General features: G+C 46.0%; 1 protein-coding gene across 5 annotated transcripts in view; it reads left to right on the top strand.

Annotated features, from left to right (window-relative positions):
- LOC115108336 (transducin-like enhancer protein 4) overlaps positions 1 to 27,857 on the top strand; it is a 103,880-nt gene that overhangs the window by 8,663 nt on the left and 67,360 nt on the right. For all 5 annotated transcript variants that reach the window (XR_010460928.1, XM_065009019.1, XM_065009020.1 and 2 more), the window contains exons 2-3: positions 14,460 to 14,557; positions 17,167 to 17,230. Coding sequence is in view for 4 of the 5 variants with exons in the window: in XM_065009019.1 (XP_064865091.1) it covers positions 14,460 to 14,557; positions 17,167 to 17,230 (162 nt within the window). In the remaining variant the exon portion in view is untranslated. The remainder of the gene's footprint in view (positions 1 to 14,459; positions 14,558 to 17,166; positions 17,231 to 27,857) is intronic.

Raw genomic sequence — 27,857 nt, 5'->3', positions numbered from 1 at the left:
TCAATTTCTTCTTAGCTAGCTACACAGCAGTCTTTGTATCATAGATAATTGCGTAATTATCGTATTTCGTCGTCCTAACGCAGTCTACACTGCCCTGCAGCTAGCCAGCTAGCTAACGTCCACCGTTAGCTAGTCCACCGTCTACCGATTAGCAGCACAACTATTACACTCAACTGAACGACTTGATTAGTGTAGTGTTAGCTAGCTACATAGTTGTCTTTGCTGTCTTCGTACCCAAGATAATTGTGTAGTTTAGAGTGTGTAGTTTTATGTCGTCCTTAACATAGGAGACTCTGCTAGCTAGCCAACAGCTAGCCAACGTCTACCGAACAGAACTTCTGCACTCAACAATCCTGGGTCGCATTTCGCTTCGCTCCACAGGTAGTATCACATTTTTCATTTCATTTCATTACAGTACAACGGCTTGATTTGTTTGATCGTAGCTAGCTACATAGCTAGCTACATAGTCATCTTTGTATCAAAGATAATTGTGTAGTCTAGAGCGATTTCCTAGGTTAGTTAGCCAGCTATTGTCGTTCTTTTAACGCAACGTAACGTAATCAACACTGCTAGCTAGCCAGCTAGCCCCGAATAGCAGCACAGTAGAAACTATTACACTCAACGGAACGACTTGATTAGTGTAGTGTCAACAACGCAGCCAATGCCAACTAGCCTACTTAGTCAACAACGCAGCCTCTGCCAGCTAGCCTACTTCAGCAGTACTGTATCATTTTAATCATTTTAGTCAATAAGATTCTTGCTACTTAAGCTTAACTCTCTGAACACTCGTGACGTGTAGTCCACTTGTCATTCCAATCTCCTTTGCATTAGCGTAGCCTCTTGTGTAGCCTGTCAACTATGTGTCTGTCTATCCCTGTTCTCTCCTCTCTGCACAGACCATACAAACGCTCCACACCGCGTGGCCGCGGCCACCCTAATCTGGTGGTCCCAGCGCACGACCCACGTGGAGTTCCAGGTCTCCGGTAGCCTCTGGAACTGCCGATCTGCGGCCAACAAGGCAGAGTTCATCTCCGCCTATGTCTCCCTCCAGTCCCTCGACTTCTTGGCACTGACGGAAACATGGATCACCACAGACAACACTGCTACTCCTACTGCTCTCTCTTCGTCTGCCCACGTGTTCTCGCACACCCCGAGAGCTTCTGGTCAGCGGGGTGGTGGCACCGGGATCCTCATCTCTCCCAAGTGGTCATTCTCTCTTTCTCCCCTTACCCATCTGTCTATCGCCTCCTTTGAATTCCATGCTGTCACAGTTACCAGCCCTTTCAAGCTTAACATCCTTATCATTTATCGCCCTCCAGGTTCCTCGGAGAGTTCATCAATGAGCTTGATGCCTTGATAAGCTCCTTTCCTGAGGACGGCTCACCTCTCACAGTTCTGGGCGACTTTAACCTCCCCACGCCTACCTTTGACTCATTCCTCTCTGCCTCCTTCTTTCCACTCCTCTCCTCTTTTGACCTCGCCCTCTCACCTTCCCCCTACTCACAAGGCAGGAAATACGCTCGACCTCATCTTTACTAGATGCTGTTCTTCCACTAACCTCGTTGCAACTCCCTCCAAGTCTCCGACCACTACCTTGTATCCTTTTCCCTCTCGCTCTCATCCAACACTTCCCACACTGCCCCTACGGATGGTATCGCGCCGTCCCAACCTTCGCTCTCTCTCCCCGCTACTCTCTCCTCTTCCATCCTATCATCTCTTCCCTCTGCTCAAACCTTCTCCAACCTATCTCCTGATTCTGCCTCCTCAACTCTCCTCTCCTCCCTTTCTGCATCCTTTGACTCTCTATGTCCCCTATCCTCCAGGCCGGCTCGGTCCTCCCCTCCCGCTCCGTGGCTCGACGACTCATTGCGAGCTCACAGAACAGGGCTCCGGGCAGCCGAGCGGAAATGGAGGAAAACTCGCCTCCCTGCGGACCTGACATCCTTTCACTCCCTCCTCTCTACATTTTCCTCTTTCTCTCTGCTGCTAAAGCCACTTTCTACCACTCTAAATTCCAAGCATCTGCCTCTAACCCTAGGAAGCTCTTTGCAACCTTCTCCTCCCTCCTGAATCCTCCCCCCTCCCCCCCTCCTCCTCTCTGCAGATGACTTCGTCAACCATTTTGAAAAGAAGGTCGACGACATCCGATCCTCGTTTGCTAAGTCAAACGACACCGCTGGTTCTGCTCACACTGCCCTACCCTGTGCTCTGACCTCTTTCTCCCCTCTCTCTCCAGATGAAATCTCGCGTCTTGTGACGGCCGGCCGCCCTACAACCTGCCCGCTTGACCCTATCCCCTCCTCTCTTCTCCAGACCATTTCCGGAGACCTCCTCCCTTACCTCACCTCGCTCATCAACTCATCCCTGACCGCTGGCTACGTCCCTTCCGTCTTCAAGAGAGCGAGAGTTGCACCCCTTCTGAAAAAACCTACACTCGATCCCTCCGATGTCAACAACTACAGACCAGTATCCCTTCTTTCTTTTCTCTCCAAAACTCTTGAACGTGCCGTCCTTGGCCAGCTCTCCCGCTATCTCTCTCAGAATGACCTTCTTGATCCAAATCAGTCAGGTTTCAAGACTAGTCATTCAACTGAGACTGCTCTTCTCTGTATCACGGAGGCGCTCCGCACTGCTAAAGCTAACTCTCTCTCCTCTGCTCTCATCCTTCTAGACCTATCGGCTGCCTTCGATACTGTGAACCATCAGATCCTCCTCTCCACCCTCTCCGAGTTGGGCATCTCCGGCGCGGCCCACGCTTGGATTGCGTCCTACCTGACAGGTCGCTCCTACCAGGTGGCGTGGCGAGAATCCGTCTCCACACCACGTGCTCTCACCACTGGTGTCCCCAGGGCTCTGTTCTAGGCCCTCTCCTATTCTCGCTATACACCAAGTCACTTGGCTCTGTCATAACCTCACATGGTCTCTCCTATCATTGCTATGCAGACGACACACAATTAATCTTCTCCTTTCCCCTTCTGATGACCAGGTGGCGAATCGCATCTCTGCATGTCTGGCAGACATATCCGTGTGGATGACGGATCACCACCTCAAGCTGAACCTCGGCAAGACGGAGCTGCTCTTCCTCCCGGGAAGGACTGCCCGTTCCATGATCTCGCCATCACGGTTGACAACTCCATTGTGTCCTCCTCCCAGAGCGCTAAGAACCTTGGCGTGATCCTGGACAACACCCTGTCGTTCTCAACTAACATCAAGGCGGTGGCCCGTTCCTGTAGGTTCATGCTCTACAACATCCGCAGAGTACGACCCTGCCTCACACAGGAAGCGGCGCAGGTCCTAATCCAGGCACTTGTCATCTCCCGTCTGGATTACTGCAACTCGCTGTTGGCTGGGCTCCCTGCCTGTGCCATTAAACCCCTACAACTCATCCAGAACGCCGCAGCCCGTCTGGTGTTCAACCTTCCCAAGTTCTCTCACGTCACCCCGCTCCTCCGCTCCCTCCACTGGCTTCGCATCCGCTACAAGACCATGGTGCTTGCCTACGGAGCTGTGAGGGGAACGGCACCTCAGTACCTCCAGGCTCTGATCAGGCCCTACACCCAAACAAGGGCACTGCGTTCATCCACCTCTGGCCTGCTCGCCTCCCTACCACTGAGGAAGTACAGTTCCCGCTCAGCCCAGTCAAAACTGTTCGCTGCTCTGGCCCCCCAATGGTGGAACAAACTCCCTCACGACGCCAGGACAGCGGAGTCAATCACCACCTTCCGGAGACACCTGAAACCCCACCTCTTTAAGGAATACCTAGGATAGGATAAAGTAATCCCTCTCACCCCCCCTCCCCCTGAAAAGATTTAGATGCACTACTGTTCCACTGGAGGTCATAAGGTGAATGCACCAATTTGTAAGTCGCTCTGGATAAGAGCGTCTGCTAAATGACTTAAATGTAAATGTAATGTAAATGTGAACAGATGATCTCTGCATGTGTGGTTCCCACTGTGAAGCATGGAGGAGGAGGTGTGATGGTGTGGGGGTGCTTTACTGGTGACACTGTCTGTGATTTATTTAGAATTCAAGGCACTCTTAACCAGCATGGATACCACAGCATTCTGCAGCGATATGCCATCCCAACTGGTTTGCGCTTAGTGGGACGATCATTTGTTTTTCAACAGGACAATGACCAAACACACCTCCAGGCTGTGTAAAGGCTATTTGACCAAGAAGGAGAGTGATGGAGTGCTGCATCAAATGACCAGGCCTCCACAAGCACCCAACATTAACCCAATTGAGATGGTTTGGGATGAGTTTGAACACAGAGTGAAGGAAAAGCAGCCAACAAGTGCTCAGCATATGTGGGAACTCCTTCAAGACTGTTGGAAAGGCATTCCAGGTGAAGCTGGTTGAGAAAATGCCAAGAGTGTGCAAAGCTGTCATCAAGGCAAAAAGTGGCTCCTTTGAATTTTAAATATAAAATCTATTTTGATTTGTTTAACACTTTTTTTGGTTACGACATGATTCCATATGTGTTATTTCAATGTTTTGATGTCTTCACTATTATTCTACAATGTAGAAAATAGTAAAAATAAAGAAAAACCCTTGAATGAGTAGGTGTGTCCAAACATTTGACTGGTACTGTACATAGTTTTCTTCATCCATGCTGTTACCTGATTTCTTTTTCTCCAATCCAAGATGGCGTAGCAGTCAGACGTCTTTGTCCTGTCGTGTCCCTTGTATATATAATTTTACATCTTTTTCGTCGCATATCCTTTAAAATATTTTGCTAAACCTCAACATCTAAATACTCTCCTGCAACCCGCCTCACCCAATGTGGCGTGGATCTGCTTTTTTTCCCTAAAGTATTTATATTTACTTCGGATCTGGAATCCCTCAACTGAAGCTAGCCAGCTAACTACCAGCTATCAGTCAGCAAACCATTGCCAGCGGTCATCAGCTAACCTTCAGCTCGGAAAGCTCTCGTCAGTTCGAACAACGTGACTCTAACCAGAGCATAACGGACCTGTTATTTTTATCCCCGGATTCCTACCGCAAACTGAACATTTTCATCTGGATATTCACAACTAGCTAACCGCAATCCTGGATGACTACTCCTGGCTAACGTTTCCATCCCAGAGCAAGCACCAATTAGCTTGAAGCTAGCCCGGCCAAGGCTCCTGTGCTACCACCGAAGTATACTCCTGGGCTACAATATCCAGACCCCTTATACAGCCGGTACGGGGCATGGAACGCCGCAGATCCCCTACGACTGGAATACCGACATAATCTGCCCGAGGACCTCAACAGGACCCTCAGGCGCAACGCCCGCTGAAGGCCCATTATGCTAACCAGCTAGGCCTGCTAGCTAGCTAGAGCTACTTGGAACCTTACTAATTCCATGACTGGTCTATCGACGTCACCGCACGAAGAGGCAAAAACAGACTTACCCCCACCGTGACGTCCGCCAAAGGCTAACTTTCTAGCCCCTGCTATCTGCTTGCTTGCTAACCCGGTCTGCTAACTGCTAGCCCCTGCTAACTGCTTGCTAACCTGGCCTGCTAACTGCTAGTTTGCCCCGGTCTACTAACTGGGGCACCAGGGCACTAGTGGTTAGAACGCTGGACTAGGAACCGGAAGGTTGCAAGTTCAAACCCCCGAGCTGACAAGGTACAAATCTGTCGTTCTGCCCCTGAACAGGCAGTTAACCCACTGTTCCTAGGCCGTCATTGAAAATAAGAATTTGTTCTTAACTGACTTGCCTAGTTAAATAAAGGTAAAATAAAAAATAAAAAGCTGCCGGCCTGCTAACTGCCAGCTTACCTGCCCGGTCTTTAACTGCTTTCTTGCTAACCCGGCCTGCTAACTGCTAGCTTGCCCCGGTCTACTAGCTGCTAGCTTGTTTATCCCCGGCCTACTAACTATTAGCTTGTTAGCATCGGTCTGCTAACTGTCTGAATCGCCGTGCCCCTCACTGGACCCATATGTTCACTTGGCTACACATGCCTCTCTCTAATATCAATATGCCTTGTCCATTACTGTCCTGGTTAGTGATTACTGTCTTATTTCACTGTAGAGCTTCTAGCCCTGCTCAATATGCCTTAACCAACCATGTTGTTCCACCTCCTACATATGCGATGACATCACCTGGTTTCAAACATCTCTAGAGACTATATCTCTCTCTTCATTACTCAATGCCTAGGTTTACCTCCAGATGTCTTAGCCTTGTCTGAATCCTGGCTTAGAAAAACCCTGAAATCTCCATTGCTAACTATAACGTTTTCCGCCAAGATAGAACTGTCAAAGGGAGCGGTGTTGCAATCTACTGCAAATATAGTAATACAGAACTCTGCAGGCTATCTAAGTCTGTACCCAAACAATTTGAGCTTCTACTTCTAAAAATTCACCTTTCCAGAAACAAGTCTCTCACTGTTGCCGCTTGCTATAGACCTCCCTCTGCCCCAGCTGTGCCCTCGATACCATATGTGAATTGATTGCCCCCATCTATCTTCTGAGCTTGTGCTACTAGGTGACCTAAACTGGGTCATGCTTAACACCCCGACCATCCTACAAACTAAGCTTGATGCCCTCAATCTCACACAAATGATCAATGAACCTACAAGGTACAACCCCAAATCAGTAAACACGGGCACCCTCATAGATGTCATCCTAACTAATTCTGCTGTTTTCAATCAAGATCTCAGCGATCACTGCCTCATTGCCTGCATCCGTAATGGGTCTGCGACCAAACAACCACCCCTCATCACTGTCAAACGCTCCCTAAAACACTTCTGCGAGCAGGCCTTTCTAATCAACCTGGCCGGGTTATCCTGGAATGACATTGACCTCATCTCGTCAGTAGATGATGCCTGGCTATTCTTTAAAAGTGCCTTCCTCACCATCTTAAATAAGCATACCCCTCTCAAAAATGTTTGAACTAGGAATAGATATAGTCCTTGGTTCACTCCAGACCTGTCTGCCTTTTGACCAGCACAAAAACATCCTGTGGCGTTCTGCATTAGCATCGAATAGCCCCCGTGATATGCAACTCTTCAGGGAAGTTAGGAACAAATATACACAGGCAGTTAGAAAAGCTAAGGCAAGCTTTTTCAAACAGAAATTTGCATCCTGTAGTACTAACTCAAAAAAGTTCTGGGACACTGTAAAGTCCATGGAGAATAAGAGCACCTCCTCCCAGCTGCCCACTGCTCTGAGGCTAGGAAACACTGTCACCACCGATAAATCCACTATAATTGAGAATTTCAATAAGCATTTCTCTACGGCTGACCATGCTTTCCACATGGCTACCCCTACCCCGGTCAACTGCCCGGGACCCTCCACAGCAACCCGCCAAAGCCCCCACCATTTCTCCTTTACCCAAATCCAGATAGCTGGTGTTCTGAAAGAGCTGCAAAATCTGGACCCCTACAAATCAGCCGGGCTAGACAATCTGGACACTCTCTTTCTAAAATTATCTGCCGAAATTGTTGCAACCCCTACTACTAGCCTCTTCAACCTCTATTTCGCATCGTCTGAGATTCCCAAAGATTGGAAAGCTGTCGCGGTCATCCCCCTCTTCAAAGGGGGTGACACTCTAGACCCAAACTGCTACAGACCTATATCTATCCTACCCTGTCTTTCTAAGGTCTTTGAAAGCCAAGTTAACAAACAGATTACTGACTGATTTCGAATCCCACCATACCTTCTCCGCTATGCAATCTGGTTTCAGAGCTGGTCACGGGTGCACCTCAGCCACGCTCAAGGTTCTAAACGACATCATAACCACCATCGATAAGAGACATTACTGTGCAGCCGTATTCATTGACCTGGCCAAGGCTTTCGACTCTGTCAATCACAACATTCTTATTGGCAGACTCGACAGCCTTGGTTTCTCAAATGATTGCCTTGCCTGGTTTACCAACTATTTCTCTGATAGAGTTCAGTGTGTCAAATCGGAGGGCCTGTTGTCCGGACCTCTGACAGTCTCTATGGGTGTGCCACAGGGTTCAATTCTCGGGCTGACTCTATTTTCTGTCTACATCAATGATGCTGCTCTTGCTGCTGGTGATTCTCTGATCCACCTCTGCGCAGACGACAAAATTCTGTATACTTCTGGCCCCTCCTTGGACACTGTGTTAACTAACCTCCAGACGAGCTTCAATGCCATACAACCCTCCTTCCGTGGCCTCCAACTGCTCTTAAACGCAAGTCAAACTAAATGCATGCTATTCAACCGATCACTGCCCGCACCTGCTCGCCCGTCCATCATCACTACTCTGGACGGCTCTGACTTAGAATACGTGGACAACTACAAATACCTGGGTGTCTGGTTAGACTGTAAACTCTCCTTCCAGACTCACATTAAGCATCTCCAATCCAAAATTAAATCTAGAATCGGCTTCCTATATCGCAACAAAGCATCCTTCACTCATGCTGCCAAACATACCCTCGTAAAACTGACCATCCTACCGATCCTCGACTTCGGTGATGTCATCTATAAAATAGCGTCCAACACTCTACTAAACAAACTGGATGCAGTCTATCACAGTGCCATCCGCTTTTGTCACCAAAGCCCCATACACTACCCACCATTGCGACCTGTACGCTCTCGTTGGTTCATACTCATTGCCAAACCCACTGACTACAGGTTATCTACAAGTCTCTGCTAGGTAAAGCCCCGCCTTATCTCAGCTCACTGGTCACCATAGCAGCACCCACTCGTAGCACGCGCTCCAGTAAGTATATCTCATTGGTCACCCCCAAAGCCAATTCCTCCTTTGGTCGTCTTTCCTTCCAGTTCTCTGCTGCCCATGACTGGAACAAATTGCAAAAATCTCTGAAGTTGAAGACTCACATCTCCCTCACTAGCTTTAAGCACCAGCTGTCAGAGCAGCTTACAGATCACTGCACCTGTACATAGCCCATCTGTAAACAGCCCATCTATCTACCTATCTCATCCCCATACTGGTATTTATTTATTTATTTTGCTCCTTTGCACCCCAGTATCTCTACCTGCACATTCATCTTCTGCCGATCCACCATTCCAGTGTTTAATTGCTATATTGTAATTCCTTCGCCATCATGGCCAATTTATTTCCCTAACTTACCTCATTTGCACTCACTGTATATAGACTTTTTGTTTTCTTTTGTTCTACTGTATTATTGACTGTGTTTTGTTTATTCCATGTGTAACTCTGTGTTGTTGTATGTGTCAAATTGCTACACTTTATCTTGGCCAGGTCGCAGTTGCAAATGAGAACATGTTCTCAACTAGCCTACCTGGTTAAATAAAGGTGAAATAAATCAAAATCAAAAATAAATAGCAAACAGGTTCTAAATCAGTTATGAACACATCAATCTAGATTAACTGGTCTCTGTTCTGCAATCTCAACACTCATTCTCTCCTCAGTCAAGGCCCTTGTTGGTTTTTATAAAAATAACTGATCTGACCATGGTTTGGAACCACTCCAAACCCTCTTTTCATCGCCAATCCCTCCATTTATAATCCAGAATTGGATGGCGGAGGCTTTTGCCTCTCACCACAATGGAGAGCCACCATCTCCAAATGGTTTTGTATTGTGACTGACTGGCAGCCTGGCTAGTGCCCTGGTATCAACACCTTCAAGCGTTAAATGAGGGCTCCGCTCCAGCTAAGATGCTGCTTGCCTGGAAATGTGGGGAATCGAAAGAGGTGTGTGTCTGTTTTAGGGCTTTGGTGGGTGTGATCCTTACCCCAGCCAGTCCTAGTCCCTACAAAGCATTGCCTCCTGGAGAGCCCTGAGCCAACTATCAGTCAGACAGACCCAGACCAATTGGATGCTGAGAGAGAGAGAGAGAGAGAGATTTTTTTCTATAACAAAGCCATCACCTATAGACAGCTTAACCTAGAGAAGAGTCCCTTATCCTGGGGCTCTGTTCACAAACAGATCCCCAGGACAGCAACACAATTAGACCCAATCAAATAATGAGAAAACAAAAATATATTTACTTGACACATTGGAAAGAATTTACAACTAAAAAACTGAGCAAACTGGAATGCTATTTGCCCCTAAACAGAAAGCACACATTGGCAGAATACCCAACCATTGTGACTGACCCAAAATGAAAGAAAGCTTTGACGATGTAACGACTCAGTGAGCATGGCCTTGCTATTGAGAGAGGCCACCATATGCAGACCTTGCTCTCAAGAGAAAACAGGCTATGTGCACACTGCCCACAAAATTCAGTGGAAACTGAGCTGCACTTCCTAACCTCCTGCCAAATGTATGACCATATTCGAGAGACATATTTCCCTCAGATTACACAGACCCACAAAGAATTCCACAACAAATCTATTGGGTAAAATACCACAGTGTGCCATCACAGCACAAGAAAAGGGCAACCAGTAAAGAACAAACACCATTGTAAATACAACCCATATTTATGTTTTTTTGTCTTCCCTTTTGCACTTGAACTATTTGCACATCATTATAACACAGTACATAGCCATAATGACATTTGAAATGGGTCTATTCCTTTGAAACTTGTAGAATGTTTACTGTTGATTTTTGATTTAACTTTAATTGAGAGAGAGAGAGAGAGAGAGAGAGAGAGAGAGAGGCAAGTTACTGCTCTGAGGGTGGCTATAGGCAATGATGTACAGGGCCAGAGGTGACAAAGAGAACGAGAACCAGTGGCAGATATAGATATAGGCGACATTGGCGGCACGGGGCTCCCGCACCCAAAAATTCTGAATGGTGACATTTGCGCAATTGGTTTTCTATCGCTCACTTGCACTTCACGTCAATGATACCATGTCACCGTGTGGGACTCTGGGTCAATTAACCTTGTTGGGAGTGGGTACCCTGATTCTAGTTTTGTGAGCTAGGCAGGCTACTGCCTGGGAAGGTCTCCCACTCAGAAGTACGAGATTGGGAGGGGGGCGGGGCGGGGGTAGGTTGACCTCAGGTCTCCCTACTGGAAGCCCGAAGTAGGGGGGACGGGGGAATCTATCAAATAGTGCACTTCTAATTTAGTACAGTACTAATGCAATTAGTAAAATCAGTCACTATGAAATGCTACCAAATAAACCAAAATTCATTCATTATACTGTGAATATATAGTTGCACAGACATATTGTTGAATTTTTTTCTGGTTTGTGCGAAGTCGTTAAGAATAATATAAAACCAGTCTGCACACCACCACCACCATAAGCTAGAACCGCCACTGACGAGAACACGCACACACATATCCCCTACATCCGGGATCATATTAACACTTCCCTCCTACACTTGGTACTCTTCATCTATTCATGTTCTTCATCTATTCATGTGCCTTTACCCTAAATATTTCACCAGCTCATGATTATTTCATACCCCTCAGAACGTCTCTCTCCTGAGACGGAGTGAGAAAGATATAGAGATGGAAAGCGAGAGCGATAGAGAGGAAGGGAAGGATAGGCAAAGAGAGAGGAAGCGGGCGGCAGAACAGAAAGTGTGCCATAGAGCAGAGAGAAGCTCTGCAGTCCTGATCAGTCCCAGACCCGCATCGGTTTCCCTACCTCCCATGCTGCGGCTGCCAGCGCAGAAACACCAGCCTAAATTGAATGTTTCCCCCAGTGATTGATAGACAGATGAGGGGGAAGGAGGGCTGTGGCCCGGCTGCTGGCTCTGTACTGTTATGTGATCTCCTGGCCCAGTCCCCCCCCCCCCTCCCCTCCCCCCACACACACACCCATAGATAATCCTTCTTAATTTTCGGCTCGCCCTGCTCCAGCTCTGCTCTGGATCCTCTAAATTGTGATTGACTGCTGTTGTCCCACATAGCTGGTCTGTCTGTTTTCCCACTCCCTCCCTTCCCTCCTCTCCTAGATTAACCAGATCAGTTTGAGTTTTCGGGATCCCCCATGCTGTCTGACACCACCAGGGCCAAACACTCTTAGATAAACAGATTGGGGTTCTACTCTGTGGAAGTGGTTTTACCTCGAACCAATAAGGGTTTTTCAAAGGGTTCTGTCATTGGGAACAGCTGAAAAACCCTTTTAGGAGTCTAGTATTCCCCTGGCTGTGTGTTGGCGACCCCCCCCCCCCCCCCCTCTGTCTGAGCTGCCATCTGTCATATGCCAGGCCAAACCCCAAACTCAAGGCTCATCTAGGACCAGTCATGGAGGGCCCTGAGCTCTGAGAACAGACCACGCTGGGTCTATAGTCATGTCTCTCTCTGTCTGAGTCAACCACAATCTGAACCATACAGAAAACCTGACTCACTTTGAGGAATGTGTTATTGTGAGTGAGGGCTTATGTAAAATGGACAGTAGTCAGTCTGGACTGTAGTTTGTGGTGGTCCAGTGTCTAGTCAGATGGTTTGTTAGAGTGCAGTAGGAAGATATGCCATCTCTTCTCTATCTCCCGCCCCTGCGTGTGTTTGTCAGACCAGTGTGATGTGAATCAAGGTCAGTGGGGATTCGTCGGCAGCCGCCTCTTCCCCCTCCCCCTTAGGGGTTGTGTACTGAGTTAAGCCTGTCTGTCCAGCCAGCCGACACCCAGCCACAGCACTAGGCTAGCTGCTCAGCCCGCAGCTTAATTACTGAAAAGCCCACAGTGTCTGACCTCCACCGTTAGCCTAATTGAAATGTAATTGAATTTTCCTTGTCTAGACTAATTAAGCTCCTACTGAAACCGCCAATATTTTAGCCACCTAGCCTAGCTAGCCTCTGGACGACCGGGACGCGCATCCTATGGTGTGGGAAGAGAGGAAAGAAAGGGGGAGGAAAGAGGTAGAGCTGAGGAAGGCAAAGGGGAGAGGTCTGGTATTGGCTCTCAGGGGTGGGTGTGGTGAGAAAGAGAGATGGAGTGAGAGAATGAGAGGAGGGAGAGAGAGATGACAGAGTGGTGCAGACTAAAGTGAGGTCGGGAGTGTGAGGTTAGCAGCCTACGCCACTGACCTGGAGCATGTGGTTAAATAACACTGAGCAGTGGCACTCATCGTCTGCCTAACATCAGTTCTGTGTGTGTGTTTGTGTGTGTGTGTGTCTGGCATTGTCCCAGGCTTGTTGTGTGCAGCCCCATTTAGTCCAAGGGCTTGCTGTGTATGTGTGCATATATACACAGTACCAGTCAAGGGTTAAGACACACCTACTCATTCAAGGGTTTTTCTTTATTTTTACTATTTTCTACATTGTAGAATAATAGTGAAGACATCACAACTATGAAATAACACATATGGAATCACGTAGTAACCAAAAAAGTGTTAAACAAATCAAAATATATTTTTTATTTGACAATCTTCAAAGTAGCCACCCTTTGCCTTGATGACAGCTTTGCACACTCTTGGCATTCTCTCAACCAGCTTCACCTGGAATGCTTTTCCAACAGTCTTAAAGGAGTTCCCACATATGCTGAGCACTTGTTGGCTGCTTTTCCTTCACTCTGTGGCGCAACTCATCCCAAACTATCTCAATTGGGTTGAGGTTGGGTGGTTGTGGAGGCCAGATCATCTGATGCAGCACTCCATCTCTCCTTCTTGGTCAAATAGCCCTTACACAGCCTGGAGGTGTGTTGAGTCATTTTCCTGTTGAAAAACAAATGATCGTCCCACTAAGCGCAAACCAGATGGCATGGCGTATTGCTGCAGAATGCTATGGAAGTCATGCTGGTTAAGTGTGCCTTGAATTCGAAATAAATCACAGACAGTGTCACCAGCAAAGTGCCCCCACACCATCGCACCTCCTCCTCTATGCTTCACGGTGGGAACCCCTCATGCGGAGATCATCCGTTCACATACATACAGAGGTGTGGAACCAAAAATCTCAAATTTGGACTCATCAGACCAAATTTCCATGTATGCATGCATGTGTGTCAGTAGTATGTCCCTCCCTCATGACAGTTCCAACCCCTCAGCTATAAATACCAGGTCACAATAACCCCCAATGGACCTTGTCACTCAGATTCATATCACCACAATCCCTTCTCCAAACCCCTGGAAACTCCACTATCATCCATGTTTTTTTCCTTTGCATCTAAAACAACAACATCCTTGATGTGTTTGTGTTTCCCCAACTACACAGCGAGTGGAACAACACCCAAAGTGCTTCAGACAGGCTCTTGGGGGAAGCAGGGTTCTCCTGGGAGGTGTTTGTTGAGATTCTTTGCTTTTAGCAGGTGAAAGACAGTGCCATTTTAATGGTTGTGATTCACCATAAGTTATTCATTTGACGCTTTCCCTTCCTCAGTGCTTTGTAGGCAGGAATACATTATCCAAGAGCATCCTGGCAGAGGAGAGAGGAGAGGAGAGAAGAGGAGAGAGGGATGCTAATGTTGTGTGAGAGGAGGAGTGAGACGGAGTCATTAAGAGCGAGAGAGAGAGAGGAAGATGACAGAGGAGAGGAGAAGAGGGTGCCAGGAGAGCGAGTGTTTGTGAAAGAGAGGGGGGTGGAGTGAGAGATGAAGAGAGCAAGGGCAGTGTTTTTTATGGTGTGTGTTGAAGTGACCTTACTCTCCCTTCTTCTTTCCTCTCCTTTCTTTTCTCTCCCCCAGGTCCCTATTCAGCCTGGCCAGTCTTTCAAGTTCACAGTCCTGGAGACCCTGGACCGCATCAAGGAGGAGTTCCAGTTCCTCCAGGCTCAGTACCACAGGTGCTGTATACTCACTCACTAGCCTCCATCCATAGACTCCATTACAGATAGGATATACAGTGGGGCAAAAAAGTATTTAGTCAGCCACCAATTGTGCAAGTGTTCCCACTTCAACTAAAAATCCAGAAAATCACATTGTATGATTTTTAATGAATTTATTTGCAAATTATGGTCGAAAATAAGTATTTGGTCACCTACAAACAAGCAAGATTTCTGGCTCTCACAGACCTGTAACTTCTTCTTTAAGAGGCTCCTCTGTCCTCCACTCGTTACCTGTATTAATGGCACCTGTTTGAACTTGTTATCAGTATAAAAGACACCTGTCCACACACAAACAGTCAAACTCCAAACTCCACTATGGTCAAGATCAAAGAGCTGTCAAAGGACACCAGAAACAAAATTGTAGACCTATACCAGGCTGGGAAGACTGAATCTGCAATAGGTAAGCAGCTTGGTTTGAAGAAATCAACTGTGGGAGCAATTATTAGGAAATGGAAGACATACAAGACCACTGATAATCTCCCTCGATCTGGGGCTCCACGCAAGATCTCACTCCGTGGGGTCAAAATGATCACAAGAACGGTGAGCAAAAATCCCAGAACCACACGGGGGGACCTAGTGAATGACCTGCAGAGAGCTGGGACCAAAGTAACAAAGCCTACCATCAGTAACACACTACGCCGCCAGGGACTCAAATCCTGCAGTGCCAGACGTGCCCTCTGCTTAAGCCAGTACATGTCCAGGCCCGTCTGAAGTTTGCTAGAGAGCATTTGGATGATCCAGAAGAAGATTGGGAGAATGTCATATGGTCAGATGAAACCAAAATAGAACTTTTTGGTAAAAACTCAACTCGTCGTGTTTGGAGGACAAAGAATGCTGAATTGCATCCAAAGAACACCATACCTACTGTGAAGCATGGGGGTGGAAACATCATGCTTTGGGACTGTTTTTCTGCAAAGGGACCAGGATGACTGATCCGTGTAAAGGAAAGAATGAATGGGGCCATGTATCGTAAGATTTTGAGTGAAAACCTCCTTCCATCAGCAAGGGCATTGAAGATGTCTTTCAGCATGACAATGATCCCAAACACACCGCCTGGGCAACGAAGGAGTGGCTTCGTAAGAAGCATTTCAAGGTCCTGGAGTGGCCTAGCCAGTCTCCAGATCTCAACCCCATAGAACATCTTTGGAGGGAGTTGAAAGTCTGTGTTGCCCAGCAACAGCCACAAAACATCACTGCTCTAGAGGAGATCTGCATGGAGGAATGGGCCAAAATACCAGCAACAGTGTGTGAAAACCTTGTGAAGACTTACAGAAAACGTTTGACCTCTGTCATTGCCAACAAAGGGTATATAACAAAGTATTGAGAATCTTTTGTTATTGACCAAATACTTATTTTCCACCATAATTTGCAAATAAATTCATAAAAAATCCTACAATGTGATTTTCTGGATTTTTTCCCCTCATTTTGTCTGTCATAGTTGAAGTGTACCTATGATGAAAATTACAGGCCTCTCTCATCTTTTTAAGTGGGAGAACTTGCACAATTGGTTGCTGACTAAATACTTTTTTGCCCCACTGTACACACCACCCTCCATCTTAACCCATGCAGGCCTACATAGACTCTATAGCCACAATCCTAACTTGAGGTCTACACATGTAACTCAAATCTTCATACAAGTTTCTCATAAACATCAATACACGATTGTAGTAAAAGTCTGTGCTTCCCATGTATCCGTGTGTCTGAAGATAGGAGACGGAGGATTGTGTCCTATATGAATTCTACCAATTAAGGTACCTCAGGGGATAACAGTCCCTCCTCCTCTCTCCAAAGGACTGAGAGAGCCCCCTGGGAAACACTGCTGCTGCTCTACTTATTAGTCTGGGAATTATTACACAGGCTACATTAGACATCAGCCGTAATTGTATTGTATGTGTATGTGTAAGCCAAGGACAGGTGCAGTGAACTATATGGTTGTTATAGCACAGTCATACCATATGCAGGTACAGATTCTAACCTTATCCGTCTCAGTCTTAATGACACAGTGGCAGGGTGTTAGCCTGGTCCCAGATCTGTTTGTGCTGTTTTGCCAACTTCTATGTCTTTGTCATGCATAGGAGTTGACAGGACAGTACAAACACCAGGGTGGCAGGGTGTGGTGATATGGGTCTATACTCCATATCATAGCAGAGTGATGGTGTGTTTCATCAGAGAGATAGTCTGAGTAGAGTTGACCTGCAGTGACCTTGGTGCTGGGAGCCCAGCCTCACAGCATGAGCTGAGTACTCATGGCCATATCTCTCTCGGTCACAGCTCTGTGAACAGTGTGCTGAAACTAACATTGTTCTCCCACTGCAGCCTGAGACTCATCGGTCTCACTGTCTGATCGATCTAGATCCATAACCTCTTTTCAGCTTTGACAAGAAGGAGAGATTCAGGTGGGGCTGCAGAGTAGACCAATACGGTTGGCCATAGTGTATGTCCTGCACTTGATCAGTTTGTTGACCTGTGTGTGTGTTTGGTTGTGTGTCTGTGTTTTCTGTCGTGTGTGCGTGCGCGTGCATGGTTGCATGTATGTTTGTGTGCATGTTTTTGTCTTGCCTCTGCAGCCTGAAACTGGAGTGTGAGAAGCTGGCCAGTGAGAAGACAGAGATGCAGAGACACTACATCATGGTGAGTTCAATTCTATTTACACTACCGCACCACCGGTGGCTCACTGGAATCAATCAGACAACATGGAGGAGGAAGGCCCAGTCTCAGTCTGGCTTTACAAATGGACCCCTGTCCACTACACCAACATAGGAGGCTATCTAGCTTGTTGAAGAGCATCATCTGGCGAAGTTGTCTAAGGCACTACATCTCAGTGCAAGAGGCGTCACTACAGACCCTGGTTCGATTCCAGGCTGTTTCACAACCGGCCGTGATTGGGAGTTCCATAGGGCCGTGCACAATTGGCCCAGTGTCGTCCAAGTCTAAGAATTTGTTCTTAACTGACTTGCCTAGTTAAATATTTTTTATTTTATTAAGTTAGGAGGATGAGACTGCCCAAAAACTCTCTCTCCCTCTGCAGCAGCTTGAGCCCCTCTGCGTCTGTCTGTCTGTCTGTCGTGCACCGACTCCAAATCACGGCCGGTTGGGTGTCTGTAGTGACACCTCTTGCACTGAGATATAGTGCCTTAGACGCTACGCCACTTGGGAGCCAATTAAAGAGTGTTGGAATAAATACAGTGCATTCGGAAAGTATTCAGACCCCTTGACTTTGTCCACATTTTGTTACGTTACAGCCTCATCCTAAAATGGATTTTTATTTTATTTTCATCAATCTACACACAATACCCCATAATGACAAAGCAAAAGCAGGCTTTAGACATTTTGGAGTCTGCAAAAGACCTGAGACTGGGACGGAGATTTGCACGCCCAATTTTTCAGTTTTTGATTTGTTAAAAAAGTTTGAAATATCCAATAAATGTCGTTCCACTTCATGATTGTGTCCCACTTGTTGTTGATTCTTCACAAAAAAATACAGTTTTATATCTTTATGTTTGAAGCCTGAAATGTGGCAAAAGGTCGCAAAGTTCAAGGGGGCCGAATACTTTCGCAAGGCACTGTGCAGCCATGGATTATACGCTACATCTGAACTGAGCTAAAGGGTAGAGCTGCCGCTTTCAGAGAGTGGGACTCTAACCCGGACGATTATAAGAAATCCCGCTATGCCTTCTGATGAACCATCAAACAGGCAAAGCGTCAATACAGGACTAAGATTGAATCCTACTACACCGGCTCTGATGCTCGTTGGATGTGGCAGTGCTTGCAAACTATTACGTTGCAAACTAAACTATTACTATTAGCATGCATGAGAGCACCAGCTATTGCGGACGACTGTGTGATTTTGCTCTCCATAGCAGAGTAAGACCTTTAATTAATTAAGGATCCGCCCCTTTTAAAAATGTTTTTGCCTAAAATGACATACCCAAATCTAACTGAAGCAAGGAAATGCATGTTCTTTTTTTACCCACTTTTTCTCCCCAATTTTGTGGTATCCAATTGGTAGTTACAGTCTTGTCTCATCGCTGCAACTCCCGTACGGACTCGGGAGAGGCGAAGGTCGAGAGCCGTGCGTCCTCCAAAACACAACCCAACCAAGCCGCACTGCTTCTTGACACAATGCCCACTTAACAGAATCCAGCCGCACCAATGTGTCAGAGGGAACACTGTACACCTGGCGACCGTGTCAGCATGCACTGTGCCCGGCCCGCCACAGGAGTCGCTAGTGCGCGATGGAACAAGGACATCACCGCCGACCAAACCCTCACCTAACCCGGACGACGCTGGACCAATTGTGCGCCGCACCATCGGTCTCCCGGTCGCCGCCGGCTGCGACAGGGCCTGGACTCGAACCCAGAATCTCTAGTGGCACAGCTAGCAGTGCGATGCAGTGCCTTAGACTGCTACTGGGATGCCGGATATGCATATTCTTGATACCATTTGAAAGGAAACACTATGAAGTTTGTGGAAATGTGAAACTAATGTAGGAGAATATAACAGAGTAGATAGAGTAAAAGATAATACAATGAAAAAACATGCAATCTTTGAAATTCAAGAGAAAGGCCATAATGTATTATTCCAACCCAGGTGCAATTTAGATTTTGGCAACTAGATGGCAGCAGTGTATGTGCAAAGTGTTAGACTGATCCAATGAACCATTGCATCCCTGTTCAAAATGTAGTGTCAAGACTGTCCAAATGTGCCTAATTGGTTTATTAATACATTTTCAAGTTCATAACTGTGCACTCTCCTCAAACAATAGCATGGTGTTATTTCACTGTAATAGCTACTGTAAATTGGACAGTGCAGTTAGATTAACAAGAATTTGGACCCTGGGACTAAACACCTCCCTCTGCAACTGGACTTCCTGACGGTCCGGCCCCAGGTGGTAAGGGTGGGCAACAACAGATCTGCCACGCTGATACTCAACACTGGGGCCCCTCAGGGGTGCGTGCTTAGTCCCCTACTGTACTCCCTGTTCACCCATGACTGCGTGGCCAAGTACGACTCCACACCATCATTAAGTTTGCCGACGACAAAAAAGGTGCTAGGCCTGATCACCGACAACGATGAGACAGCCCATAGGGAGGAGGTCAGAGACCTGGCAGTGTGGTGCCAGGACAACAACCTCTCCCTCAATGTGATCATGACAAAGGAGATGATTGTGGACTACAAGAAAAGGAGCGCCGAGCACGCCTCCATTCTCATCGACAGGCCTGCAGTGGAGCTTCAAGTTCCTTGGTGTCCACATCACCAACAAAATATCATGGTCCAAACACACCAAGACAATGGTGAAGGGGGCACGACAATGCCTATTCCCCCTCAGGAGACTGAAAAGATTTGGCATGGGTCCTCATATCATCAAAAAGTTCTGCAGCTGCATTTTACGCACGCCTCTATGAAGAGGGAACGCAACACCCTGCTACAACTAAACTCTCCGTGAAGTGAAAGAGGTATGGACTGTAGGCGTGAGTAAGGATGACAACAGGCAGAATGTGGTACCGTTTACAAGGACTTTATTCCTTTACACGGTAATATGGGGAAAAGGGGCTGGACGGAACCAAAGCAAAGAAAGTAAATCTCAAAGCCCCCTCTCCTATCTTACCTGCCTAACTAATACTTACCTAATTTAGCACCACCTGGTGCCCTAACCAAAATACAGGGGTGGTCCGCCCAGGTCTTACCTAGTGTGCCTAGACAGTGAATATGCTATGGGTATATGTATGCCTGCGGGCCTCTTGCCTAAGCACTCCCTAGGTGCCTTCCCCTTCCCCCCTGTGAACAAATGAAACAGGAGAACAAATAATTTCTCAAACAAACTAAGAAACAAAGGACATCAAATAAGCTCTATCTGAGCAACAAACTCACAGAACATACCAACTGCTACCAACAACTAACATAGTAAATTATCCACAGCCATCAGCCTCCTCTCTCAGCAATGATTCTCTATCACATTCAATCTCTCTGCAATGACCTCCCAGCAATGATCCCCAGCAATCAATCTCTCCTGAACAGAACACTGGCTTTTATATAGCTTCAGAATGAATGTGTAACTGGAGACAGCTGCGTCTTGACGAGGGGGCGGGGTCAGCTCTCCAATTAGCCATGGAGTCGACCAATCAGCTGCTTGAGGGATTTCAGGAAGCCATTTCCTGAAATAAACACATGCAAATACAAACACATGCAAATACACCAACTACAACACATAAACTGGGGAACGTAACACTGCACCATTGAGAGCATCCTGACGGGTTGCATCACTGCCTGGTATGGCAACTGCTTGGCCTCCAACCTCAAGGCCCTACAGAGGGTAGTGCTTACGGCCCAGTACATCACTGGAGCCAAGCTTCCTGCCTTCCAGGACCTCTATACCAGGCAGTGTCAGAGGAAGGCCCAAAGAATTGTCAAAGAGTCTAGCCACCCTAGTCATAATCTGTTATTTCTGCTACCACACCGCAAGCGGTACCGGAGCACCAAGTCTAGGTCGAAAGGCTCCTCAAATTCTTATGGCTGCAGGGGCATTATTGAGTAGTTTGGATGAAAGGTGCCCAGAGTAAATGGCCTGTTCCTCAGTCCCAGTTGCTAATATATGCACATTATTATTAGTATTGGATATAAAACACTCTGAAGTTTCTAAAACTTTTTGAATGTCCGTGAGTATTTTTTATTTTATTTTTATTTTACCTTTATTTAACTAGGCAAGTCAGTTAAGAACAAATTCTTATTTTCAATGACGGCCTAGGAACAGTGGGTTAACTGCCTGTTCAGGGGCAGAACGACAGATTTGTACCTTGTCAGCTCGGGGGTTTGAACTTGCAACCTTTGGGTTACCCTGCCCCCCCCCCCCCCCCCTGCCGAGTATAACAGAACTCATATGGCAGGCAAAAACCTGAGAAGAAATCAAAACAGGAAGTGGGAAATCTGAGGTTGGTCGATTTTCAACCCAGTCCCTATTGAATACACAGCGGGATGTTGATTATGTTGCACTTCCTGAGGCTTCCACTAGATGTCAACCGTCTTTAGAAACTTTAATGAGGCTTCTACTGTGATGTGGGGCTGGATGCGAGCTGTTTGAGTCAGTGGTCTGGCAGAGAGCCAGGTCCTGGTCACGCGCATTTCACATGATAGCGACCTGCGTTCCATTGCTTTTCTACAGACAATGGAATTCTCCGGTTGGAACGTTATTGAAGCTTTATGACAACAACATCCTAAAGATTGATTCTATACTTAGTTTGAAATGTTTCTAAGACCTGTAATATAACTTTTTGAAGTTTTTGTCCGACGTTCGGCTGGACTTGCACAAGCGTTTGGATTTGTGTACTAAACACCCTAACAAAAGTAGCTACTTGGACATAAATAATGGACATTATCGAACAAAACAAACATTTATTGTGGAACTAGGATTCCTGGGAGTGCATTATGATGAAGATCATCAAAGGTAAAGGAATATTTATAATGTTATTTGGGATGTTGGCTATCAACAACAAGGCAACTCCTATGACTAATTGGGAATGGGACGCAAGAATAGGATTGATCACCCTGTCGCTGGCTGCCTTTGGGGAGGGTGTATAGTGTGAAAGGCCGAAACACCCTAGGAACCAAAGGTACACTACTGACGATGCGCTCCCCAAATTTCACCAGGCTCACTGTTCATTAACTCTTGGAAGTGCTGGCACAAAGGATAGTAACATATCATCCTGTGTTCTTGGAATCTGGGAGTGCATTCTGATGAAGATCATCAAAGGTAAGGGAATATTTATAATGATATTTATGATTTCTGTTGACTCCAACATGGCGGATAAAAAAAAATATTCTGAGTGCCGTCTCAGATTATTGCATGGTTTGCTTTTTCCGTAAAGTTTTTTTGAACTCTGACACAGAGTTTGCATTAAGGAGAGGTATAACTATATTTCCATGTCTAACAATTGTATTTTAATCGACATTTATAATGAGTATTTCTGTAAAATGATGTGGCTCTCTGCAATATCACCGGATGTTTTTGGAACTAGAGAACGTAACGCGCCAATGTATACTGAGATTTTTTTTATATAAATATGAACTTTATCAAACAAAACATACAATCAAATGACTACCCAGACTATTTGCATTGACCCCCCCACCACGATTTTTAATGCTGTTGCTACTCGCTGTGTATTATCTATGCATGCATAATCACTTTACCTCTACCTACATGTACATATTACCTCAATTACCTCGACTAACCTGTACCACCGCACATTGACTAGGCACCCTGTAAATATCCTCATTATTGTTATTTTAGCAGCATCATACCCAAGAAGTCTCAAGGCTGTAATCGCTGCCAAATGTGCTTCAATAAAGTTCTGAGTAAATGTAAAAATTTGCTAAAATGTTTTAAAAAAACAATTTTTGCTTTGTAACGCCTTTTTCTAAAATTGATTAAATTGTATCTACACACAATACCTGATAATGACAAAGCAAAAAAATGTTTTTAAAAAACATTTTAGCAAATGTTTACATAATTATTTAGACCCTTTACTCAGTACTTTGTTGAAGCACCTTTGGTAGCGATTACAGCCTTGAGACTTCTTGGTTATGACGCTACAAACTTGGCACACCTGTATTTGGGGAGTTCCTCACATTCTTCTCTGCAGATCCTCCCAAACTTTGTCAGGTTGGATACGGAGCTTTACTGCACAGCTATTTTCAGGTCTCTCCAGAGATGTTTGATTGGGTTCTGGCTGGGCCATTCGAGGACATTCAGAGACTTGTCCCGAAGCCGCTCCTGCGTTGTCTTGGCTGTGCGCTTAGGGTCGTTGCCCTGTTGGAAGGTGAAACTTCGCCCCAGTCTGAGGTCCTGAGCACTCTGGAGCAGGTTTTCATTAAGGATCTCTCTGTACTTTGCTCCATTCATCATTCATCGGCAGTGATTACAGCCTTGACTTTTCATGGGTATGATGCTACAAGCTTGGCACAACTTTATTTGTGGAAATTCTCCCATTATTCTCTCCCAAGCTCTGTCAGGTTGGATGGGGAGCATCACTGCACAGCTATTTTCAGTTCTCTCCAGAGATGTTTGATCGGGTTCAAGTCCGGGCTCTGGCTGGGACATTCAGAGACTTGTCCCGAAGCCACTCCTGCGTTGTCTTGGCTGTGTGCTTTGGGTCGTTGTCCTGTTGGAAGGCGAACCTTCGGTCCAGTCTGAAGTCCCGAGGGCTCTGGAGCAGGTTTTCGTGAAGGATCTCTCGGGACTTTGCTACGTTCATCTTTCCCTTGATCCTGACTAGTCTCCCAGTCCCTGCCGCTGAAAAACATCACCACAGTATGATGCTGCCACCACCATGCTTCACTGTAAGGATGGTGCCAAGTTCCCTCCAGAGTGATGCTTGGCATTCAGGCCAAAGACTTTCATCAGACCAGAGAATCTTGTTTCTCATGGTCTGAGAGTCCTTTAGGTGCCTTTTGGCAAACTCCAAGTGGGCTGTCATGTGCCTTTTACTGAGGAGTGGCTTCCATTTGGCCACCCTGCCATAAAGGCCTGATTTGGTGAAGTGCTGCAGAAATGGTTGTCCTTCTGGAATGGTCTACCATCTCCCCAGAGGAACCAAGAGGAGCTCTGTCAGAGTGACCATAGGGTGCTTGGTCACCTCCCTGACCAAAGCCCTTCTCCCCTGATTGCTCAGTTTGGCCGGGCGGCCAGCTCTAGGAAGAGTCTTGGTGGTTCCAAACTTCTTGCATCTTGTGTTCTGGGGACCTTCAATGCTGCAGAAATGTTTTGGTACCCTTCCCCATTGTGCCTCGTCACAATCCTATCTCTGAGCTCTACTGACAATTCCTTGAATCTCATGGCTTGGTTTTTTCTGACATACACTGTCAACTGTGGGACCTTACATAGACAGCTGTGTGCCTTTCCAAATCATGACCAATCAATTGAATTTACCACAGGTGGAATCCAATCAAGTTGTAGAAACATCTCAAGGAGGATCAATGGAAACAGGATGCAGCTGAGCTCAATTTCGAGTCTCATATAAAGGGTCTGTATTGTTATGTAAATAAGCTATTTATGATTTTGCTTTGTCATTATGGGGTATTGTGTGTAGATTGATGAGGAAATGTTGTATTTAATACATTTTAGAATATGGCTATAATGTAACAAAATGTGGAAAAAGTCAATGGGTCTGAATACTTTCCAAATACACTGTAGATTGGATATACTGTATACACGGTGTACAAAACATTAGGAATACCTTCCTAATATTGAGTTGCATCCACTTTTACCGTCAGAACAGCCTCAATTTGTTGGGGCATGGACTCGACAAGCGTTCCACAGGCATACTGGCTCATGTTGACTCCTTTGGGTGGTGGACCATTCTTGATACACATGGGAAACTGTTGAGTGTGAAAAACCCAGCAGCGTTGCAGTTCTTGACACATTTAAACCAGTGCGCCTGTCACCTACAACTATACCCGTTCAAAGGCTCTTATATATTTCACCCATTCACCCTCTGAATGGCACACATACAATTCATGTCTCAATTGTCTCAAGGCTTAAAAATGTCATGCTTAAGTAAAAGTAAAGGTTCTTTTAAGATACATTTACTCAAGTTGAAGTCAAAAGTCACCCAGTAAAATACTATTTTAGTAAAAGTAAAAGACTATGCTTCAATATACTTAATTAGCTAAAGTAGAAGTAAATGCTATAAATCCTTTCAAATTCCTTATACAGTGTTAAGCAAACCAGATGGCAATATTTTCTTGTTTTTGATATGTACGGATAGCCAGGGGGACACTACAACAAATAACAAACAAAGCATTTGTGTTTAGTGAGTCCGCCAGATCAGAGGCAGTAGGAATGACCACGTGTTATCTTGATAAGTGTGTGAATTATAAAAAATGTGTTTTCCTGCTAAGCATTTTAAATGTAAGTATTTTGGAGTTTCAGGGAAAATGTATGAGAGTAAAAAATGACATATTTTCTTTAGGAATGTAGTGAAGTTAAAAGTAAAAGTAGTAAAATATTTAAATAGTCAAGTACAGATACCCCCCAAAACATTTTAAGTTGTCCTTCAAAGTATTTTTACCTAGTTGCTTTAATGCCTACTGTATGGGCAGTGATCTGGAGGAAGGGAGTGGGAGGGAGGGAGAGATGGACGGACGGAGGGAGGATGAAATTGAGGGTGAAAGGCTCAGGAGCGAGAAAGTACGAAGGAAAAAAATGAAAAGAGAGGCTTAGCGAGAGGCAGTCAGTCAGAGAGAGTAGCTGAAAGAGAGAGAGATTGAGAGACGGAGAGAGAGAGATGGAGAGAGAGAGACAGAGAAAGAGACAGAGAGACAGAGAGAGAGTGTAAGCATAGACACGTAAATAATATGAAGTAACAAGGTCTCAGTGGCTCCACTGTAGGGATAACCCAGAAGACTATATTTAGGTAGTTAGACAGGCCTGTCATGTAAACTAAGACTTGTTTCCACAGGCAGCCAGCAGCCCACTCTTTCTTTAGACTGCTTGTATCATTCATTATTTTGTAGATTTAAATACAAGGTACGGGATGTTCCCGCCCGCTAACGTACTACTTCCAGGGAATGATTTACGACCTGGCTGATGATGATTATGATGTTGAGCATGGAATAGACATCAGGATTAATTTGGAGCAGCATATTGGAATGTTGGCACCATAAAACGAGGTACAAGTATAAGCAGGCAGCAGGGGTTGGCTGTGGTGTTTTGTACATTTTGTTAAATCTCTCTGCAGCTTTATGCATAAACTATATACATCCCGTCTCTGTTAGTCTACTGTGGTAGTCTACAGAGACATGATCAATGTATAACTACAGTGGTGGTCACGCACACACACACATATATACATCCCGTCTCTGTTAGTCTACTGTGGTAGTCTACAGAGACATGATCAATGTATAACTACAGTGGTGGTCACGCACACACACACACACACTCACACTCACACTCACACTCACACTTACACTTACACTCACACTCACACACACAGGAGAGGGTGTCTGCGGGTGCCTTGTAATTCATGGAGCTCAAATTTTACAGTTCTCTCGGAATCTCACAGTGTATTTTTAAATAAAACTACATTGTTTCACTGTCTAATAAGAGACTGAGAGGTGTCTGTCAGTGTCAGGTCTGAGACAAATATAGTAGACGGGCGTGTGTGTGTGTGTCTTAATATATGTGTGTGGTGCTTATGTTTGAGATAGAGGGGCTCCGCAGGGGTCTGGTTTTAATGACCATCCATGTGGTCACTCATCCACTGTAACTGTGTGTGTGTGTGTGTGTGTGTGTGTGTGTGTGTGTGTGTGTGTGTGTGTGCAATATATCCCCGCAGGCGGGAGGGGTGTGTGTGTTATGTGTGTGTGAGGGGAGGGCGGGTGGATTAATGCAGTACTCTCAGCCTCTAACTCATCTGTCTGATTCAGCTTGACACACTGTTCTCTCTTCAGGAACATAAAAGTCACAGATTGCCAGGGAGAGAGAGATGGAGGGAGTGTGAGAGGAAGGGAGGGGAGGAAGGAGAGAACCAGGGCTGAGGAAAAGGGAGAGAGGGAGGGAGAGAGAGAGAGGGATGAGGATAGAATTGTAAAATGATTGGTCCCCGGTAAGCTAACGGTCTCTATGACATATGATACTGTGAGCTTACGATTTAGTGGGAAAAAAACAGGAGCTAGATGTAGCTGAGGATTGTGGCTGTTTTAAGAGTCTTAAACCTGTCTGAAGTGTCTGGTAACATGGAGGAGCACAGCAGCACACACATATTCACAAAGATCGGCTGCTGGGGGCTCCATCAACATAAGCCCCTCGTAGGCCCAATAAGAAAGGCCACTCCAAGGTCAATCCATTTTGGTTGGGATTTGGTCATATTTCTCCAACTCTGATGATGAAACAAGATGTAAAGACCTTCTGTCCTAAATCTACTTTTAGGGATTTAGTTACTTCGCTATGTGGAGTTAATGCAGAGCTAAAAGTCAGATCTGGTTAGTCTTAAGGATATGTGAGAAGTGCTTTCTAATAATGTATTACACTAACACACTGATAGTATCTGTCTGTATGGGAGGAGATTGAGAAGTGAAGAGACAGGCACACCTGAGGGACGCTGATGAACAATGCAGTCTACGTGCAGGCACTTACACACATCCCATTTAGCCAAATCACCTTGGATTAGATGCACTCCACAAAGCTTCTTCTTAAGTCTAGAGATTGCCTTAACAGAATAGTAAAGACACAGGCTGGCTGGCGAGACACTCTGACACTCACTCA

Source organism: Oncorhynchus nerka, linkage group LG24 (assembly GCF_034236695.1).
Source record: "Oncorhynchus nerka isolate Pitt River linkage group LG24, Oner_Uvic_2.0, whole genome shotgun sequence".
NCBI classification, from domain to species: Eukaryota; Metazoa; Chordata; class Actinopteri; order Salmoniformes; family Salmonidae; genus Oncorhynchus; species Oncorhynchus nerka.
Note: the sequence above shows the minus strand (reverse complement) of the source record. Positions and strands in the feature narration are given on the sequence as shown.